A 22,677-nucleotide genomic window follows, 5' to 3' on the forward strand; every position below is an offset into this window, starting at 1 on the left:
TCTCTTGAAGTGTGAGATGGCATTGGAGCATTCAAAATTGGTCATCGTGGGATTTTAACATTAGCCATGATTGGTAACATTTTCACGACCTATTGTTTTGGGGTTTTTTGAAATTATTATTATTATTATTATTATTTAATTTTTTTTTTGAGGATGTTTGAGTGGAGAGTATCGATTCACGTTTTTGGTTTTCATTGTTAATTTTTATCTGATGTTTTTGTTGCATTACTACGTTTACAATGCAGACATCACACATTCTGCTTTATTCCCATTATTATTGAATGAATGATTTAAATTGCTACTGGGCAATGTCTCTATTCATCCCAATCTCTTAAATAAAAAATTTTAAACGCAACGTTATAGAAGGGATTAAGATATATAATTTATGATTGCTACAATTTTAACGTAGCAAACGGAAAATAAGAAAATGCTCTTCCGTTTTCAGCACATTGCTGCGGGTTGCATAATTTGCTGGGAGTGCGGCTGAACCACTGATTCAATGGCCTCTGGAGATCAGAACAGGAGTTTCTAATTTGTTCCAGGGTGCCGGAAATAACTTGCCTACTCTTTGCGAAGGACACGAAGATCTTTAACATTCACTAATGTGAGCAAATGGGACTCCCAGTTTAACGTCCATCCAAGGGAAGGCACACACACATTGTCATCCCAGTGTTTCACAGTAGGGTGATTAATCAGTTTGTAGCTGCGCCCAGATTCAAACCCAGACTAGACAGCTCAGAGGCAGGTGTGCGTACCACCGGGCAATATCACCATCTCGAAATACAAGTTGAGAAAATTACAAATCAAAATGTAAACATTGTTGCCTGTCATGGTGTTTGAGCATTTCCCTCGTGTTCTTGCAGCTTTGGGCAGTCGGCTATCTTCCTTCTCGGAGGGACTCGGCGAGATGATCCAGCTGTTCCGCTTTGGTTGCACAGTGGGGATATCATGGTCATGTTTGGGGATGCACGGCAACGCTTTCATGCTGTGCCACGCATTGTCGCCGCACCTGGTGGGGGCCTGCCCTCCAGCCTACTGGACTGTGCCAATTGCAAAACCACTGACAGTTGTACCTTTCCGCATGAAGCAACAGATACAAGTGGACTTTTTATTAGTGCAGAAGAATGGGATATCTGCAGTCGGTACTTGCTCAAAAATCGAATCAATGTGACTGTTCGACAGGTTCTTGGGCCTGGATTAAGCTTTCCTGATGAACCCATTGCTGCAGCTGACTGTTTCTGCAAGAATCTGGGAATGGATGGCTCTTGCCACCCTGATGTAGTGTTGTAAATTTGAGAAACACAAGATCATGTATTATTTTGTGTTTTTTTTTTTTCCAACTGTTTTGGGGGACAGGAACATCTCATCAGCATCGAATCGAGGGATAAATTGCTGGGGGCGTTCCTTGCGTAGGTGTGGGATGAATTTCAAAGCAAGGACTCCAGACTGACATTGCCATATTTTATGGACGTTGGAAAAATAATTTGTTATTTATTAAGGACTTGCTTTGTGAGAATTTAAATTTTACATATATGCATTTAGTACATTTATCTCGCGTCTCTGAGTGACGTGCTTCCAAAGTTACGTAAACCGTTCCGCGTTTGTCCTTATTCCCAGCAATTGTTGTCTATTCTGTTTCATATCATGTTTGTTGTCTATTCTGGTGTTTTTTTTTTTTTGCCTGTTTGGTTATTTGATCTTGTGCATTTTGCCTCAGGGGTAAGGCCATCGACTTGTTCATTATGCCTGTTTTCTCATTTATTCACTCCTTGCTAAAATTTATTTCCTAATGCTCCTTTTTCAAAACTTTTTTTCGAGGATTCTCTGGCTTCTTGGGGAACCAATGAAACTAATCAATCTCATTTCTGAACTATACTTTGGTACTGAGAGTACTGTGAGATGTGGGTACATCTCTGACTTATTTCTAGTTGTTACTGGAGTTCATCAAGGGTATGTGCTGCTCCCCCCCAATCAGGGGTGTGTGCTGGCCCCCACACTTTTCAGCACTTGTATGGATTGGATTCCAGGGAGGATGTCTGAGAGATCAAGGTGCAGTTCATGTGGATGGGATGGGGGGGGGGCTAGAATGGGGGAGCTAGGGTTGGGGGGAGGAGGTAGAGAGAGCGACCCCTCACCAAATGTCGTTGTGCACTCCTGGGGGGGTGGGAGTGAGGAGTAAAAGGGGGGAGTGGGGAGGGCATTTGTGAGGAGATGAGCATGAGGGGAATGGTTCTTGACTTGCATTTGCACGTGGGACTTTTGGGCGGGGGGCGGGAGTAGTGTCGGATTGAACGAAATGGCATATGTTAAAACAGCACGCTGCTGAGACCGTTGGGAGATATCCATGGGGGGTGGAGAGTGGAGGGGTTTGAGAGGAGGTAAGCATGAGTGGAAGGGGAAGGGAAGGGTGATAAAAAGCACCCAAACAGCAATTTTCTTTTTAGCTCCGTGTTCCATATAAAACTAGCAGGGGCATTTAAAACCCACATGATCTGCCTGCCAAAGGCCTGCCTGCATGCGTGCATACTCGCACATGCAGCAACCTTTGCACCCTTCCGGTCGGCTCACTCCAAATCTGATTTGTACATTCTACACGATGGGGAGGCAGTTTTAAATTCAAAATTAAACCGTTAGTCCTTTACAGTCCCCTTAACAGTGGGAGAGGAGTGAGAAAGGGAAAGAGGGAGGATTCCGGCAGATGTGACATCCAGTTTAACGTCCATCCGAGATGACACACGATGAATCACCCTGCCTGTGAAACACCGGGATGACAGTTTATAGATGTCGGGATTCAAACCCAGGCGAGACAACTTAGAGCAAGCGTGTGTACCTCTTGGCTGTCCTGCCGTGATGTGTCGATTCATTGCTTTGCAACAACTGAAATATTTTTTACTAATTTTATTTATTTTTCTTTCCTAACACTGGAGATGTCTCCACAGGGAACCGAGCCTCCGTATCACCATCGAAGCTTGAAGAGTGCTCGCATCTCTGTGAGCTGTGAGAGTGGCTTAACCACTCAAGCAAGCACTCCAACAAAACCGTTGATGGACGTCCGGCGTGGCAAGCAATTAGCGATCGCTGATCAGTTATATAAACACCATGCACCCGGACACGCCTGCAATGTCAAGCGATATCTATCCGAATTGGACAAATGAACACACTTTTTTGTTGTCGGAACAACTGCTGAAGTCAAGAAAGAAATTTAAATTTTGAAACTCTGCTGAAATTAAGAGATTGGAGGTTGTGGCAAGTGCGGAAATTAATAAAGCCAAGAACGCTGGCGTCTCCGGGCATTTATGAGCAGTGCAATGTATTATATCCAGCGATTCATAGGTAGGATGATCAGGCATTCGATATGAGTGAGGAAAGTGGGGGGAAAAAAACTTTATCTTTAGGAAATCATCACAGCCTATTGCATGTTAAGGCATTATTGAGAAGCCAAAAACAATCGTGAATTTACACCCCAGCGAGGTGACCAAAGATAACGCTGCCTTGATAAAGGATAATTAAATAAGGCCATTTATTATATCTTCAAAAGGGGTCTTTAAATTGTCCCAAACACCCAATTTTCATTCATACACTTCGTTGGAGTTCCCTTAGTGTGCATGCAAAGTTTCGTGCTTCTCGGTTTCATGGTTTTGGAATTATGGAGGAGACGGACTGGCTGGACACACATTGACATTTATTCGTATAGATTTGGTTGGAACTTATTAGTGAAAGTATGAATACGTGTCGGCGCAATATGTTGGTTCTGCATTACCGACAGATTTGAAATCATCGAACGACCAAGCATAGTGGAATTATCTGATTGCCACCGAAATGAGGGAGCTAATTCTGTGCAAGCAGGTGAATGAGGTGATCCTTCCTTGAGAGTTTGGTTCTGTATCCATATTGTCCACCCTCTGCCACCTCTCCAACCCCCCCAATTTTTCTCCACGTCCCTCATTTGTTGAAGTCTACCTCCATTTTGTCCCTCAACCCTGCTTTTGGTGTTTCCTTTCCCTCCTATCTTACTACTGTTCCTTTTGTTGAGTTGCATCCTGATTCATTCAATGTTCTCGCTCCTCCTTGAGCCTCGACTTTGGGAAGAAAACAAAAATCGCTGATCTTATTGAGTCTCTGGAAAATACATTATTTCTGTTAAATGTCTTCCTTTTTCTAAGGGTCCTTGAATGTGTTTTGTTGTTACTATTCCTGAAAATTGTTTGTTTGGTCTATGGTTGGTTTAACATCTTGAAAGTTAAGGGAATCGACTTCATTACTTTGGAATTCCAAGAACCACATTCAAATAACTTTGTCTAATCCTTATGTGGCCTTTCGATTGGGGAAGTTGAAGCAATGTTGTCAAGATTTCCATTTCGATGGAAATGTATCGATTGAAGCTCATTGAAGAAACAAATTGTTTATTCTCACTTGGCCAATCCAGCTGCATTTGCATGTACTTTAACTTTGACTAAAAGAATGAAAAACAAGAACTGAACGTGGTGGCGTGCAAACTTCCACCAAACTGAACAGTTTGTTTTGTACCCCACTGATGAGCGGGATCTGGATCCGGACATGAACCAAATTAAAATCAGCTTGTTCTGGACACCTAACCAACTCATTTTCATATATCAAGCTGCACAGTATATCATTTTGGCCCGATCTCAATGGTGAAGAATCACTTCAAATTATAGTATCCGGATCTTCACCAAAATCTAATCATTTCATCCTTGTCACACACTCAACCTGTCCACTAAGTTTTGGCCGAACGCCCACAAACAGTGGTGGCGTTAGGACTATGCAATTGCATGGGGGCAACAAGGGCCCACATGCGATCAATTGTGGTATGCAATCTTTCATGATGGGGCCCCAGAGGGTGGAGGTCTCATTTTGCTTCCCCCCCCCCAAAAAAAAAATCCCCTGTTGTGTAACTAGACAAGATGATTACAAAATTAGAGGGTGAAGTTAGAAGAGAAAGCAGGTTAACTGGAGTAATTAACTACGTTTAATGCATACAAATGCAACTACGATGAGAATATAATTTGAAGAATGTCAATGCAAATCAATGTTGTTGAGCAAATCCACACTATGATTTATTGCACAATCAACAAATAACCACTTATTAGTAAATGGATAACCCACCTGCGCCACAGCAAATTGTTGCAGTTTTATTTTTAATCATAAGTGCGTTGGAACAGCTAAAGATGAAACAAAATCACCCCAACGGCGATGAAAAGTGAAAATGATTGAAACATCACTTGCCCAACATTAACTTCGTTTTTGTAACACAGCAAGTGGTGGATAGTTTGCATGAACCCTGGGGGAGGAGGGGGGAAAACAAAGTTGCTCCAACCTTTATCTTATGACAATTGGTCCCCTTGGCAAGTTTGGTTGAGATCCGCCACGTCATGCCTGATCCACGAGAACATATCGGGCCCAATACATTTTTGAAATATCATGCTATATATCGTTTTTGGTCATATCTCTCAATGTGAAGAAACACTTTGGAAATTAAATAATTATCGGATCCGGATCCGGATTCAGATCTTCGCCAAAATCGAATCAATTTGTCATTGTCGCACACCCAACCTGTCCAGCACGCTTCATTTGAATCCGTCCACAACTTTTTGAGATACCGTGCTATACATCATTTTTGTCCCTATCTCTCAGTGGTAAAGAATCGCTTCAAAAATTCTAGTAGTTGGATCTGGATCTTCTCGAAAATCTAATTGGTTCGTCCTTGCCACACACACAACTTGTCCACCAAATTTCATCCGGATCCGTGCACAACTTCTTGAGATATCCTGCACACAGACAGAAAAACACGAAGAAGACGTCATGCAGAGCACGACACTTGCAAAATCCATAAAACAAATTTGACCTCAAAAATAATTGGTGGTTGAATTCAATGACCAAATATGCAACTTCTCTTCAAATTTCAACTCATCCATCCATCCATTGGGACCATACTCTGTGCAGAGCGTTGGTGCTGCCGAAGCAGTCTCCTTGGCTATTGGACACAATCCTGGACAGGTTGCCACTCCGACTCAGGATACCAGTAAGGTGGCACTCATTTTGCCGACCTCAAAGATGACAGGTCGAGTTAACCCCACCTGGTATTAATTCAACAGCTGAGTGGGATTTGAACTCAGAACTCTCGGATCCAAAGCCCGCCACGCTAACGCTTAAGCCAACACCAGGCAAGAATTTCAAGTCCATCGGATGAAAATTGACAATTTTAGAAATTTGGCCGATGTCCATTTGGCCAATGTTGACCTCAAAAATAATTGATGGTTGAATTCAGTGAACTGATCTGCAAACCTCTTCAAATTTCAAGTCTATGGGATGAAAATTGATTTCAGAAACACCACCTTAGTTGTTGATCTTTTGACATCAAAAACACCAGGCTTCTTCATGATGACAAACTCCACCATGTGGTGAAGTTTCGTGAAGATCGGTTTAAAATTGTGACCTGGAGGCGACAAACAGACAGACTAACAAAATCGACTGACCAATGTACAGTCCTTGATAAACCTTCGATTTTGCAAATCACAAACACACAGAAAGGAGTGAAAACATAACCTCCTTCGCCTTTGGTGGCGGATGTAAAAATGAACAAACAAAAAAATTATCGTACCAACACACTCGGCCAAATTATTTTCCCAACTAACAAATGGGTGAATTCATTAACTCTGTCCTTTGGTGGCGATGGTAACAATTGGAATCGATTATTCTTCTTCGTTGAACATGACAATTGATGTGAAATGTGTGAAAGACCTGGTCATTGTGTTTACAGGGCAGAAGCTGCTGCCCACATAGCAAGCAGTGTAACCTGGTGTCAAACTTCCTCGAAGAACACTTTTTAACTACAGTCCAGGGACTTGGCAGTCTGTTTCTAGGTCGAGATTCTAATGTATGTATGTATATGTACACACACACACACACACACACACACACACACACACACACACACACACACACACACACACACACACACACACACACACACCATTGTCTCTCTCCCTCTATTTTTTTTTTGTTTCTTTTTATCGGCCACATCTTTTAAGTTACAAACTCCAAGGTCGGAGTACAACTACGATTTCCTATTGGGGGGGGGGGGGGTGTAACATAGGCTATGTGGTCACAACCTCATGCTGGGGGTGAGGGAGGGGTATAAATTCTCAATGTAAATTTGGACCATGTTGCGTCATGTGGTGGTGGTGGTGGTGGTGACAGAGAGTATTACAGCTTCCTTTTTTACCTGGGGAATGCTGAGGTTAAAGCACTCTTCCTATGGGTAACTTTGTCTTCCTTCCATTCTTCCCCCCCCCCACCCCTTTTCCCAAGAAAAAAAATCTGAAAAGCCTGTCATGTGTGAGATATTTCAAGCAGGGACACAAGGACGAATTGGGGGGAAAAGTGGTGGGGGGGCATGATGGGGAGGGGTGTGGGATAGGGGTTAAAGCACTCTATGCATGAGTAAATTTGCTCCACTTGACATGAGCCTGCTCCACTTGTCTGGCCACCTTGAAACCCAGACCCGTTGACATGTGATAATTCCCTTTGGGACTTCATAAAATACATTGTTCCACAGCAACCCTACAAAACCACTGATGACCTTAAACAAGCAGCGTCACTTGCTTTTAATCATGTCACCCCACAAATTCTCCGGAACATGCGGTGCAAAATGATTCTCTGTGATGACAACGATGGAGCACAAACGGATGCACTGGACACTTAAGGCTTGCGTCATATGCTGGGAAATGTGTACTAAAGTCAGAGTTCTGCAAATTTGTGTGGAATAGCTTGTGGAACCCTTCGATGTTGTCAGCTACGATGATAAAAAGGCAATGTCTCAATTTTTACAAGGGGTAACAAGACGTTCATTGTGGCCACCCTGTAGGAGCATTGCCAAGTTTGCTGAGGCTGCTGACTTTCCTTTCTTTCTTTGTTCTTTTTTTTGTCCTATGCAACATTGGGAGCCATTTCGGTTCCATCTGGCTCTGTCAGGATGGCCTAGCCGAGAGGTATGTGTACACTCGCGTCTAAGCTGTCTATCCTGGGTTTGAGTGTTGACCCAGATATTAACTGTCAACCTGGTGTTTCACAGGTGATTCATCAATGTGTGTCGTCCCTCAGATGGACGATAAACTGGACGTCCCATCTGCCAACATGAGTTGGTGGACATTTAAAGATCCCATGTTGTCCTTCGTGAAGAGTAGGGGAGCTGTCACCAGGACCATGGCCATAATCCAGCCGTGACTACACGACTGGGAAGGCAATGGCAAACTACCCAAGAAATGTTTTCTGAGAAACTACTTCGGCAGAGTATGGTACATCGGAATCAGAAGAATGTTGAGCTACATTGCTAAAGAAATACTTGTTACTTTCACATCTGCACACTGTTCATAAATTTGTTGATTGTATTGTCTTGATTTGTCTGTAACATTTCTGGAGGAGGATTGTGCTTCCACAATGACTTCCAGGACAATAAAACACACTGGGTGGTTTGCTGTCGTTGCAGTGGGATCAGGATTTGGACCTGCAATCTCCAGACTGCTGTAAATTTGCATCTTGGTGTTTCACAGCCAGAGTGTTGTCAATGAGTGTGCTGTCCAAATGGGATGTCGACCTTTGGACCTGTCTTGTATCTGCCCATTGACATGGTCGGCCCATTGACCTCCTCCACTCACGAGGTTCCCTCGCTTAGATAAGCTAGTGAGAAGGATCAGCATCAGGAAAACGAGCCACATGTCCATACAGCCGCAGCTGACGCTCATTGACTATGCAGGTACCAAATTTCATTTGAGTCTCTCTTAGCAACCGCTCGTTGGACACAAAGTCCGATCAGCGATAACCAAGGTTTCTCTGAAGTCCTGGTACCAAACGAATAAGAACCATCTCAGTTCCCTGATCAGAGTCCAAGTCTCACATCCGTAGAGCAAGACTGGAAGCACAAAGGACCTGAAGACTCAGAATTTCATCCTCTTGCACAGATACCGACAGCGCCACACCCCATGATGCAGTGCATCCATGATTCCCCTGGCCCGACCCAGACGTCTATCGGCCTCCGGCTCACAGCCAGCAGATACATGAATATCATTGCCAAGGCAAGTAAATCTCTCTGTGACCTCATCATCCTCACTACAAACAGGTACAGACAAGATAGCAGCATCCAAGATAGGAATAGTAACACCCCTGATATCCAACTCAACAACTGGTGGATCAGCCTGGTACAGCCACTCAAAGTAAGCGGGCCTTCACTTCGGACTCCTCTGTCAAGAGCCCAGCACTCTCCGCTCTAACTGCAGTACACCAAGGGATGGGCTTGGAAGAATGCAATGTGTGAATTCCCCTGTAAGTAGGACGAGAATTACTTGACCACAGGTGATGCTCTACCTCCTCACAGATTCCTCGCACATAGGCCTTTTTGTCCACCTTGAGCGCACGTACAGTTTTACGCCTCAACTCCCTGAACAGCTCAGCTCTGCTATTAAGCCTGGCCCTGTGACTCTGGTCAACGGTATCCAGCGTCCCTTGAGAGACAATTTTTTTCTTCACCCTATGGTGTGTTCCAAGATGTCCACCGGCAACATCAAGGATGGTGGTCTTGAAGGCACTCCACAACTCTTCAGGATTCACCAAAGCACTCAGATCCCCCAAATCTCCACTCAGCCTGTTCGCAAACTCCTCAGCTACCCTCTCATCCTTGAGCTTGCCAACATCCAGCCAAGGCTAGGATGGCACCATTCCCCTCTATTTGAGCTGCAACTTCAGAGTTGTTACCACAAGCCTGTAGTCGGTATTGAGGATCTGAGCACTCAGGTAGACCCTGCAGTTCTGGGTCTTCCTCCAACGACCACCATCGAGCACATGGTCAATCTCATTTGCCACACCATCAGCATTGGAATTCCAAGTCCATCGATGAGCCTGTGGGTGCTGAAACCATGAATCAGCCACCCTTAGTCCATGACGTCTTGCAAAGTCAAGGAACTTGGTGCTATTGTGGTTCACAGTTCCAGACCCATTGGGACCAACATATGTCTCAACCATCTCTATCAGTTCCCGTCGATGCATTGAAATCCCCCAAGACTAGAAGAGTATTTCGCCTGGGGCACTGATCAACCACAGACTCTAGCGTGGCGTAGAATGCATCCTTCACGGTGAGATCACTCGCCTCAGTGAGACCAATCAGGTGAGAGGAGAGAAACCCTATGACCCCTCCCATGAATAAATAGGATGACTGGACCTATAGCTTATCTGGGACCTGGCCTAATGTTGTACCCAAATTTGGAAGCATTCTGACTGGTGGGTCTGGAGAAGAAGATTTTTGAATAAATTTACTAAGTCGGCCATTTTGACCTACTTACAGTCACATGACCGGAACGAGCTTTGCAATCGCTATTACCAGTCAAGAGCAGAACTTTGCTGCCAAATTTCAGCCGGACTGGCCCTGAGGTTTGGCCAGAGAAGTTGAAATAGGAGAAGGACGGACGGACAGTGCACGATAATAATACCTGATCTGGAATTCCAGATAAGCTAAAAATGGGGACTTGAATGGGAGAGGAGTGAAAAGACCCTTTATAAGGAGATGAAAATGAGCTGTCTTGGTCGAGGCTGTCTCTCTTGGCTTCTTGGCATGGTCTTGGACTTGTGGCTTGTCATCTTGTGATCGTGAGTCAAAGTCCTCGAGAGGGAGAGAAGGAAGACACCATCCTCATCTCTGCTCTTGTCACCACCTTGCCCTGGTTATCACCTCGCCCTCATCAACATCTTTGGTCTGGGTGATATAAGTTAACGGTCTGGGGTCTGCGCTATGCACATCTTCTGGTCCGGGGTCCAGGGTGTGACACAGCGCTCCGGAGCCACACGGAGCGTGGCCAGCCTCGGGTTGAGATGGACCATAAATAGAGACATTGTGCTGGAGTCATTGGGGCGTCTGCTCAGCCGAGTGGATGCAAGGTGTGCCGGGGCACGATTGGTCCCCGTCTTCTTTTTCTCTCTCTCTCTCTCTTCCTCTCTCTGTCGGGGATCAGTGTGAATGTTATTTGCCTTGAAAATACATGCCCTGTGATTTTCCCCTGTAAATATGTGCTTGTTTTACTCCACGCTTAAAACCATTTAGTGTCCTAACTCCTCCTGTCTGTCCCGATGGTGGTGTATTTTTCAATTTCATGCAGTTATTTCAAAGTTATGCTGTTTAGTTTAACTGTCTAAAGTCTGTGATGATGGATGTGCGCAGCAATTGTGTCGTTAGAAATCCAATATGTGTCATTTTTCTCATTCCACATTTTTATCTCACCTGGAACGTAGTTTCCACACTCCACTTTTGGGATGGCCCGTCGTCGATCCGTCTCTCCACAAATACTTTGAACTTCTTCTCTGAAACTACACATACGATTTCGATGAAACTTCACTGCAACGGTCATGAACGTGTACGTACCAAATTTTGTTCATGGCAAAAGAAAAAAAAAATTGGGTCCTAAGGGGGATGCTCCCCCAAAATAGGTATTTGCTTTGTTCTCAGAAATGACAGACACAATGCCGATGAAACTTGATGACAACCTTCATCACCCATGGCGTACCAAAGTTTGTTGGTGACATTAGAAAAGTTGGGCTCCATGGGGGTGTAAAGGGAGTGCCCCCCCCCCCCAAAAAAATATGTATTTGCTTTCTTCTCCAAAACTATGCATACAATTCCAATGAAACTTGACAACCTTCATCACCCATGATATACCAAAGATTGTTGATGGCATTAAAAAAAAAATTGGGGTTTAAGAGGGTCTATAGAGGGGGTTCCCTCCAAAAGAGGTATTTGCTTTCTTCCCAGAAACCACACACACACACACAATATCCAGAGGCATATCCAGAGATCCTCATAATAGAAGGGTACAGAAAGACAGAGGCTCAGACTCGGAAATCTGAAGCTTGAGCGTCGGTTTGCTCATTTCTATTTATTCGCACAAACACGAAGGCCCTTTTGTCCTTCTCTCCTTGCGTCCTCTCCTTTCGTCCTCACTTCGCGTCGTCCTCTCTATCATTCCTTTCGCTTTGCTCGCTCGTGTTTTTCTTTCACTCTCCTTCGCACTTTTTCAATCCATTTCTCACCACACTCTGCATTCTTCGTTTTTCATTCTTTCCTGCAACTTCTGTCTATGTCCTTTTGCAATCTTCCTTATTTCTTCGCCTTCCGCCCTTGTACACCTTCGCCTTCACGTGACCACGTCTGCTCGCTGCTTCGCAGGACCCTCCACCTCATCTGCAGCACCAGGGCGTCACTGGTCCATGGGGAAACGCTGGTGCTGTGGCTGTATGAGGAGCAGGAGGGGAGCGGAACACGGAGGATCCCGGTTTCAGTCAGGATGTGGGAGCCAGAATCCACAAGTGAGGTCTACAGGGGGTCTGTCCTGTCCCCATCTATTTATTTCTGTCCTCATCTCTTATTCTTTGCCAATCACTGATCTCGTAATTTTTTTCTAATCACTAATCTCATCTTCCTTACCAATCATCCATCTCTCTCTTCCACATCGGATGTGTGTTGCCGGCATACTGTACTGTAACATGTTAAGTCACTGATAAGGTTCTGAAGGCAAGTCTGGCATGTTGTGGTTAATTTGGGAAAGTATACGTGCTGTGACTGTTGTTCATAAATGTCATGTCTTTGTTTTCTCTTCCTGTAAATACGTGTTCACTTGCCACTGTAAATACTTGCATTTTGATTCGTCACTAAAAGCCATTTCCTCAAGAAACTGTGTCCTGACTTATGAGTCCCCTACCGGTTTTAATGTTTTATTAGTGGAGACTGAAGGTTTGCTGTCTGTCTGTCCATCCGTCAGTCCCACCTGTGGGGTTTTTTAAAGACTTTTTTTTTCTCATACCCTTTAACGTATTCACTTGAAACTTGGTACACGGCTTTGTTATGACAAGTTACAGAACAAGTTCGAGTTTCAAGGCATTTAGTCAATTTTTCACAGACTTATGCCCTTTTTAAACTTGGAAAATATCACATATTGTACATTGGTCGGTGTTCCGTTGTCCCGACTCCACCATTTGCTTTACACTCATTGGCTGGACAGCTGGCCTGACTCCACCCCAATAAAATCATGTGCCGCCATTGCATGAAGCAGAATATAATCGGCAGGCCTTTGGCCTGGGTGTTGATCCATGACCCAGTGTAATTGGAATTGTCCCAGGTATATAACCACGATGTATTATACATGCACACAAGCCGTACACATTGTTGTAGTAATCAACAATAGACCTTTTCGATCGGCTTTATTCTCACAAAACCCATACGCATATCTACAACAACATAAATATACATAGGGTAAGAATAACAAAATACAATAACTTGTACACATAATACTGAAGGCAAATACCACATACGCATCACATAATAACGAAGTTAAACTCCATACTCTAACGCCAATTACATTCCTCAGAGTACATTATTCCTAATATAGTATATAACATACCATTACTGTTCCAGCATGACTTTCCACGGAGTACGTGGTATACGTGTCAACACCAGCCATTGACCTTCTATTCATATACAGTGCTGCCACATCCGCCCAATTACCGTTGCCACCAATTACAGTATGGCACTTTATTATCACAACACACATGTTTTGCCTCATGTATGTACATTGGGTTGTATGCAATAGGCAAAGCCTAGAAACGAACGAAACACGGTGGGCTTTGCAGAGGTTCTCCTTCTTCGTCTAGTTCTACTGTCTTATCTGCTCGAGTGTGCGTTCAAGCAAACGAATTTTTTTTTTTATCTCCAGTTTGTTATCCGAGTTGTCTTTATTGGTTTCTCGTCGAGAAAAAATATCGGTAGATGAAATTTACATTTACTTTTATCGTGCCGAATAGACCCAAACATGGTGGGGTATCGGGTTTCCTATTCTTCATTATTAGGGAACATTTATTGCAAAGCAATTCTTGCTTTTGTTCTGTCTGTTCTGATGGTGGCATAAGACTGCCGAGGTGTTTGGGCAGCACTGATTTGTTTTTCAAGTTTGATATCGGATGTGTTGTAACGTTGGTTCCGCTCGGCCGACTGACTTAGGCCTATCTTTTAACCGCTGGCACGGTACCTGCTCACACTTGGGCTTTTGCGGATGGCAACACGACTCTGGGCGTGGGATCCCACGGGAATCTCTGGGGTGACTGGCGATCGTGGTCTCTTTAAGACACGTCGTTCTCTTCGAGTTATCCAGAGGTGATGTCCGTCAGAATGCATTTCAGCATTTAATATGCAGAATATTCCATTTTCTAAAATTCCATGATGCCAAATTAAATTCTTAGACAGCACAATAAATTATTTTTTATTTGCAAACTGAGGAAAGGGGTGGTGGTGTTTCAGTGTTATTTGGGTCTATACACAAAATGTATGACTTTTATTTATTTATTTTTTGACATCTTTTTGTGCTGCTCTCCACCCTTAAAATATGTGCCTTTAAAAAAAAATTCGATCAGCTTCCATTCTGCAAGTTTTCTTTGAGCAGCGTCTCGCGTAGTGAATGCTGCTCTAAGAGAGCTCGGCGTTGTTGTTGTTGTTGTTGTTGTTGTTGTTGTTGTTGTTGTTGTTGTTGTTGTTGGTCTTCTTCTTCTTCTTCTTCTTCTTCTGAAGACAAAACCTTTATATTAGAACTCGGATCTTTTATATACACAATCCGGATCTCCTTAAATCCTAAACACTTGTACACATCCTCACATAGACGGTGCCTTTTGAGAGCGTCGATCATGAACTTTTAAATATATTCGGACATTTGCTTTAAAGTTTCGATAAGTTCACTTTACTATTTAAAGATTATTCCATTTAATATATTGTAATTTCGTAAATACATTATTTATTTCGTAAATACACTATATTTCATGAATACGTAAATACACTATGGCTGGTCTCGCTATTGGCTTAATCAAGGCACGTGACGAAATATAGGAAATTGTTTTTTTTGTTTGTTTTTTTTAGCCGACAAAACCTTTAGGATGCTGCTCTTGGACACATTTGTCCTTGTTTATTACAGCGCGGCGACATCGCGCTGTTATATAATTGGCTATTCTGTCCTGTGTCTTCTGTCACACTTATTGTTGGGTGTGATGTGGGCGGAGATTGCCGGGTGGATTGTGGGCGGAGATTGCCGGGTGGATTGTGGGCGGAGATTGCCGGGTGGATTGTGGGCGGAGATTGCCGGGTGGATTGTGGGCGGAGATTGCCGGGTGGATTGTGGGCGGAGATTGCCGGGTGGATTGTGGGCGGAGATTGCCGGGTGGATTGTGGGCGGAGATTGCCGGGTGGATTGTGGGCGGAGATTGCCGGGTGGATTGTGGGCGGAGATTGCCGGGTGGATTGTGGGCGGAGATTGCCGGGTGGATTGTGGGCGGAGATTGCCGGGTGAATTGTGGGCGGAGATTGCCGGGTGGATTGTGGGCGGAGATTGCCGGGTGGATTGTGGGCGGAGATTGCCGGGTGGATTGTGGGCGGAGATTGCCGGGTGGATTGTGGGCGGAGATTGCCGGGTGGATTGTGGGCGGAGATTGCCGGGTGGATTGTGGGCGGAGATTGCCGGGTGAATTGTGGGCGGAGATTGCCGGGTGGATTGTGGGCGGAGATTGCCGGGTGGATTGTGGGCGGAGATTGCCGGGTGGATTGTGGGCGGAGATTGCCGGGTGGATTGTGGGCGGAGATTGCCGGGTGAATTGTGGGCGGAGATTGCCGGGTGAATTGTGGGCGGAGATTGCCGGGTGAATTGTGGGCGGAGATTGCCGGGTGAATTGTGGGCGGAGATTGCCGGGTGAATTGTGGGCGGAGATTGCCGGGTGGATTGTGGGCGGAGATTGCCGGGTGGATTGTGGGCGGAGATTGCCGGGTGGATTGTGGGCGGAGATTGCCGGGTGGATTGTGGGCGGAGATTGCCGGGTGGATTGTGGGCGGAAATTGCCGGGTGAATTGTGGGCGGAGATTGCCGGGTGAATTGTGGGCGGAGATTGCCGGGTGAATTGTGGGCGGAGATTGCCGGGTGAATTATGGGCAGAGATTGCCGGGTGAATTGTGGGCGGAGATTGCCGGGTGGATTGTGGGCGGAGATTGCCGGGTGGATTGTGGGCGGAGATTGCCGGGTGGATTGTGGGCGGAGATTGCCGGGTGGATTGTGGGCGGAGATTGCCGGGTGGATTGTGGGCGGAGATTGCCGGGTGGATTGTGGGCGGAGATTGCCGGGTGGATTGTGGGCGGAGATTGCCGGGTGGATTGTGGGCGGAGATTGCCGGGTGGATTGTGGGCGGAGATTGCCGGGTGGATTGTGGGCGGAGATTGCCGGGTGGATTGTGGGCGGAAATTGCCGGGTGAATTGTGGGCGGAGATTGCCGGGTGAATTGTGGGCGGAGATTGCCGGGTGAATTGTGGGTGGGGTTAATGTGGAAGAGCGACGTTTTTTGTGCTGAATCGTTTTCTGTGTGACGCCAGAAGTTGATTTTCTGAGCAGGAAGTGATAACCTTCCTGTTCCGTTAGTTGTTGACGCGCAGCGTTGTAACTCTCGTTCTTCATTGTTTTTCACCAGAAGTGTTTTTAAAACATCTTGTGGAGGTGATTTCTTCCTCTTTTTTTTGGTGACAGAAGTGGTTATTTCAGCGCGGCGACATCGCGCTGTTATATAATTGCCTATTCTCTCCTGTGTCTTCAGTCACACTTATGGCCGCGTACGTCCCTTTGATCTGAGGGCTATAAATAGAAATTTGTCCAACGTCACAAATCTTCCCATCATGCATGCTAATTCACCGTGTCTACATTTAAATTTTATAAGTGCAAAATTGTTTCATCATTCTTAACCGAGACTTTTACCGCCCCCAGCCGCGCGATATCGAAGTATTCGCTCCTTGTTGTTATTCTTTTTAAATCGGTGGTATCTGACAGCTCATTGAATGAGTCTCATCAAACCCTCAGCTCCCTCCAAATTTACCAAACTTCGCAAAACTTTCTGCTCACCCCTTTGTTGGAAATGCCTTCTCATTGATGACAACCTTCATCACCCATGGTGTACCAAAGTTTGTTAGTGACATTAGAAAAGTTGGGCTCCATGGGGGTGGAAAGGGAGGCCCCCCAAAATATGTATTTGCTTTCTTCTCCAAAACTACACATACAATTCCAATGAAACTTGACAACCTTTTACACCCATGATATACCAAAGATTGTTCATGGTATTAAAAAAAATTGGGGTTTAAGAGGGTCTATAAAACACCCCTGCCATTTTGGATGAATTGAACTGAAAAGCAAGGTCATTCTAAATTGATATGTCTGGGTCATGGTGAAGGGAAATCCAAGATAGTTGCACCCATGAGGAAGATAGTGTCACGTTACTGGCTCTGTGACACTTGGGGACACCCCCCTTCCCCCCCCCAAAAAAAAAACTATGGTATTTTGTGTACAGCCCCTCAAGGAATCCATATACAGTACAGTACAGCAGAATAGAGCAAGTGTATGTCCAGCCACTAACCCATGTGACTATAGTCTCTTAATTACGTTACGTATACTGTTTGAAGGTCAGTTATATCATGATGTCTATTAATTACATACTATTGGAAGGTACCTTTTAGACTATTGAGACCCCTTACTCCCTCAGACCTTTTGAAGACCCTTTAAAACGCTTGAGACATTTTACACACTTTAGACACCGTTAGATATTTACATCCTTTGGACCCCTTCGACTCCTATGGAGGGGTTTTTCAGAGCTATCCCATAATGCTGCGCGGACCACCATGCTGGTTGTATTCACTTCCCTGGCAATGACAGCATCAGTAGTTCTACAGTTTTCAATCGAACACATTCATCTCGTTATTCTGATTTACAGCAATGGAAGGTTAAGTTAATTCTTTGGTCTTGTTTACCTTTTCTCGCTTGTTTTGTTTTCTCCAACCATCATGGGTCCTGAAACCCCTCTATATACTTTAGACCCTTTAGAACCCTAAGACTATTAAGACCCTAGGTAGGGCCGGATTTAGACACGTGGTGGCCCCTGGGCAGCCTTCAGTAGTGGAGGCCCATCCTACCTTAGAATACTAAAAAGGTGACAAGACATATTTACAGTCATCCATAAAGTATATCTTTCAAGAACAAAGAATCTGAACTTCTATATAAAATAGAGAATGAGATAAGATGAATCTCTTCTATCCGTTTCACTAACTACCAACTACCATTCAGTCACTCACAAATACATTTTTCCTTACAATTTTTTTTTTTCATGAAATATGTGGAGGCCCCCTGGTTGTGGAGGTCCCTGGGCGACTGCTCAGCTTGCCCATGCCTAAATCGGGCCCTGTCCCTCGGACCTTCAGACTTCAAAGACCTTTTATACATTGAGGCTTTTATAAATGGACCCTTGACCATTTAAAGCTTTAGACATTTACATCCTTTCGAGATTAGACACGAGCTCCTATTGGAACGCACCCTTTAGACTTTTAGAGATTGGAATATTTTGATTCTAGAACCTTTTAGATGCACACCATTGCACAAACATCTATAGTCTTCTTGCAAAACACGGAATATGAAATTCTACCCACGGGTACCCTGCTCCGGAGAAAAATAGGACCACGCATCCTGAAGCTCACCTGGATCAGGAGCAACAGTCACTCAAACCTACCGCAGACCCCCTTCGACCCTGATTGTTTTTTTTTTTTTAATGCTGTGAACAAACCTTTACATCACGGGTGATGAAGGTTGTGCTCAAGTTTGATTGAAATCGTGTGTTTAGTTTCGGAAAAGAGAGCAAATACCTATTTTTGGGGGGGTTCAACCCTCCCTCCTCCCCCCAAACGTAGACCCCCTTAATGGGCGCAGATTGTGATGCGGTTTCATTCGGCATCAGATATGAAGTTTGTGGCGAAGTTTCATCAAAAACCCTGTGTTTGATTCAAGTGATAATGACTGGTGTTTATGAGAACTCACTCACTCACTCACTCACTCACTCACATACTCACATACTCACACTCACACATACTCACTCACACTCACATACTCACTCACACACACACACTCACTCACATACTCACACACTCACTCACACACTCACTCACATACTCACACTCACTCACATACTCAACCACTCACTCACTCACACACTCACTCATACTCACACACTCACTCACACTCACATACTCACATACTCACACACTCACTCACTCACACACTCACACGCAAAGTCCAGGTGAGCTAATAGTCATAATTATCGGTGAGAGGAGGGAGTATGAAAAACAATATAAGTTTGGACCATCGAAGTGAAGCGAATTAACCGCCGAGGACGATGTACGAGTACGGGGCTGACGTCGGGGTGCGGGAACCGAAGAGCGATTGGATAAAATTTCCGCCGTATTATGGGTACGTAATAAATAGACCCAAGATCCGTGCACGGGCGACGCGTGGCGGATCGGAAGGCGCCTCAATGCGTTTTACCGCTTTAAAGTAGAGGGAAAAAAATGTCGAAATATCAAGAAAAAAAAACAAACTATTTTATTTAAGCATCAGGAGGTTTAAAAGAAAACACGAACCTTTTAAACACCAAAGGAAAAGGAAAAAAAAATGTTAATCACGTGATGACGACGTCGCCGCCTGTGTGTGTTTGTGTTTGGAAGATCTGGAGCTGAGCGACGTCCTGTAGTTATATCACATCCCCCAGTTGATTCGAACGTCGCCGCAACATGCCCTGGTATTTCCCATGGTCTGACTCGATCAAAAAACGAGCTTGTCGCTATCTTCTTCAACGATACTTGGGACATTTCTTTGAGGAAAAGCTCACGTTGGAGCAGCTGAGCGTTGATTTATACCATGGAACCGGCTCACTGCGACAGCTGCCGCTGGACGTTTGGGTGAGCAGTACCTCACCCTACTCACCCACCCTATTGATGGACACTGTACTTGGGGTATATGAAGTTTATTTACGACTTCGCGTGTTGTTATCCTATTAGTGGGCGTTCCCATTATTATTATTATTATTATTATTATTATTCTTCTTTTCTCCTTCTCCTTCTCCTCCTTCTCCTTCTTCTCCTCCTTCTTCTCCTTCTTCTCCTTCTCATTTGATGGTGTTCCGGTTTTTGGAACTCATCGAGGAGCTTGTAGTCATGACCCGTGCAAGGCAAGGATATTGTCATCACTGTGGCCTTTCACGTGAAGTGCAACATTGGTCATTGGACGATGGACCATCGTGGTGGGATCTCGGCATCATGAGCCACGTGGTAATATTGTTGTGGGGCCGGGTGTCGGCGGCGAGCACGACCGCTAGGTGGAGCAGTAGAGTCGGCTCCACCGACTCACACCAAGAATCAAGATCGTGCTTCTCGGAGAACTCCGAAAGGCACGGGTCTCTTGCAGGACCGTGGTTGCCAATATTTTGACGGCGTGAAGTGGGGTCCGCTTGTCTAACTCCAATTTACCCAAGTACTCACGCCGTCGAACTACCCGGGAAACCACACCCTCTGCTAACTCTGTCCGATCCGAGTCGCGGGTAACGGCTCGGATCCGGCGTAACCAAGCGGAGTTACCATATCCGCGCCGGACCGAGTGAACGATTTTCCGCTTCGCTATTTCCCAACACGCACCGTGCTAAGCCAATGAAAGAAGCACAGAAACGAGCTGGTACATTCAACAATAGGGGTATTTATTTCACAATAATTGGGGAGACGATGGGAGCACGTAAATGCAGAGTTATCACAACTATGCAGTCAATGTACAAGGGTGAGATGCTTAAACAATGTCTACTTATCAGACGAGGCCCCACGGACACACTCACGCACACACAAATACCCAAAAGAAGATGGACCTCGAGGTCTTTATTCGGCTCTCCAGCCGAGGAGGATAGTTCGGCTGGGAGTCAGAACGGCTGGATACCTGGCCGCGAGCGCGCGGCTGGATGTCCGCACCTTCCTGGAGCACCAGTCACCAAAGGACGGACCAGGGCAGCCAAACCCGGAGGAGGCAAAACAAGGTGATCTCCCGTGTTGAGTTGGTCGATCGCTTGTCGTACTGCGCCGGATGAGACGCCTCGGATGTGCGGAGTGCAGTCAGCCGCAGACCAGACCAGACAGAAGATGCGCTCGAGCACACGGGGCGCAATCTCCTCACGCTGGTCCCGACAACCACACTCTTCTTCAGGAGGGAGGGCTTCTACGCCTGGCCACTCGCCTCCTGATTGGTCGGACCCATCGCGCGATTCTCTGGCCGTCTTCCATTGGACGGGCCCACGGTAGGCGGGGCAACTCCCACCATTCTGGGTGGAGTCCCGATCGGAGGTGTTAGTAGCTCCGCCTACCTCCTCACCTCCTACCACGTGTGTAATGGCGATGGTGTTGAGTCAAACGGTGCGGGTGAGACGCCTGCTCCTTGCCGATTGGCCAAAGACGCCATGCTCATGTTAAACTCCGCCCACCCACGTGCTCGCTGGCGAGCACGCGAAGAATGCTATGAGCAGAGTGTTGTTGTGAAGGCGATGTAAAAGAAAACACTATCAAAATAACTCTGCAGCGCACGAACATTTAATTCCCATTAGACTAGGGACGGGACCCTAACTAGAAACACGTACTTACCGATATAACTGATCTATAGGACCTGGCTGTTGTGTGCACATTGCTGCCAGATTCGGAACAATATGGCCAATCAAACCAATCCCAATAACATCTCGTAGCAGTTCATTTGCTGTACTAGATGTGGGTGTGGACGAGCCGTTTGGTGTCTTGCATAGGAATCCATATTTTGGTCCATTGAGCCACCTTTGGTCTTGAATATTGAGATCTTTTAGAGCCATCGACTGTGGTGTTTTTGCGAGTCCGGTTGCCCGGTTCAGAACTGATGAGTCATCTTAATACCACCGTAACAGTGAACCGCTTAGAATACCCCTCCCCCAACTCCCCCCCACACCCTCCCCCTCCCCACCACCCCCACTGCAGGCTCGGTCAGCACTATCAGCAATTCCCATTTTTCTCCCCAGGACAGTGGCAATGGCCGAGTGAACGCTTTAAAAGACAAATTACATAGGTGAGGACATTAAAAATGTGGTCAAAAGGGTTGATAAGTTTTGATACAAACACTGGAAGAGGGATACGACATCTTAACTATTACATAAGCGACGCGTTTCTAATGTCACAATTAATTGCGTCACATGCTGTTACATTTACTAAGGATGGGAAATTGGGTGTTCATCAAGGGTCAGTCTTGAGCCCCATCCTGTTCATCATGGTTCTTGAGGCTAGATTACAGGAATTTAGAGGAGGCTTATCTTGGGAAGTCCCGTATGCTGATGACTTTGTGCTGATAACCGACAGTGTGGAAGGAGGATTTGGAGGCCAGAGGACTGAAAGTGAATACAGGGAAAACGAAAGTACCTATTAGTGGTGTGGGAAAAAAGAGGGATGTGGCCCTCTGCTGTCTCTAAAAAACGTGTTTGTAGCAATTCAATTTAGTGTAACTCCTGTTGCTGGGTGCACAAGAAGTGTAGTGGCATCACGGGTAGACTGCAGGTGGTTCCTGACTTCAGATGTGCTGTTTGCACAGGTAAACAAGTGGTTTCAGTTGGAGTGGAAAGGTTAGCTAATGGGGATATATTGTTATGGATTTGGAAGCCTTTTGCACACTGATAGTCAGCAGTCCCCACAGTTCAGTTATTTCGATAAGTATGTGTTTATAGTTAGGGTCCCGTCCCTTA

General features: G+C 45.4%; 2 protein-coding genes across 5 annotated transcripts in view; both read left to right on the forward strand.

Annotated features, from left to right (window-relative positions):
- ALKBH1 (alkB homolog 1, histone H2A dioxygenase) overlaps nucleotides 1–1,791 on the forward strand; it is an 81,542-nt gene extending 79,751 nt beyond the window's left edge. For all 4 annotated transcript variants that reach the window (XM_085894965.1, XM_085894966.1, XM_085894968.1 and 1 more), the window contains one exon: nucleotides 864–1,791. In XM_085894965.1, coding sequence (XP_085751091.1) covers nucleotides 864–1,290 — 427 coding nt within the window. In that variant the 3' untranslated portion in view covers nucleotides 1,291–1,791. The remainder of the gene's footprint in view (nucleotides 1–863) is intronic.
- A 17,771-nt stretch (nucleotides 1,792–19,562) lies between these two features.
- LOC147020027 (autophagy-related protein 2 homolog B-like) overlaps nucleotides 19,563–22,677 on the forward strand; it is a 150,001-nt gene continuing 146,886 nt past the window's right edge. The window contains exon 1 of the mRNA XM_085894969.1: nucleotides 19,563–19,846. Coding sequence (XP_085751095.1) covers nucleotides 19,679–19,846 — 168 coding nt within the window. The 5' untranslated portion in view covers nucleotides 19,563–19,678. The remainder of the gene's footprint in view (nucleotides 19,847–22,677) is intronic.

This window comes from Eptatretus burgeri, chromosome 9 (assembly GCF_056783735.1).
Source record: "Eptatretus burgeri isolate ZD-2024b chromosome 9, Ebu_testis_v1, whole genome shotgun sequence".
In the NCBI taxonomy this organism is placed as follows: domain Eukaryota; kingdom Metazoa; phylum Chordata; class Myxini; order Myxiniformes; family Myxinidae; genus Eptatretus; species Eptatretus burgeri.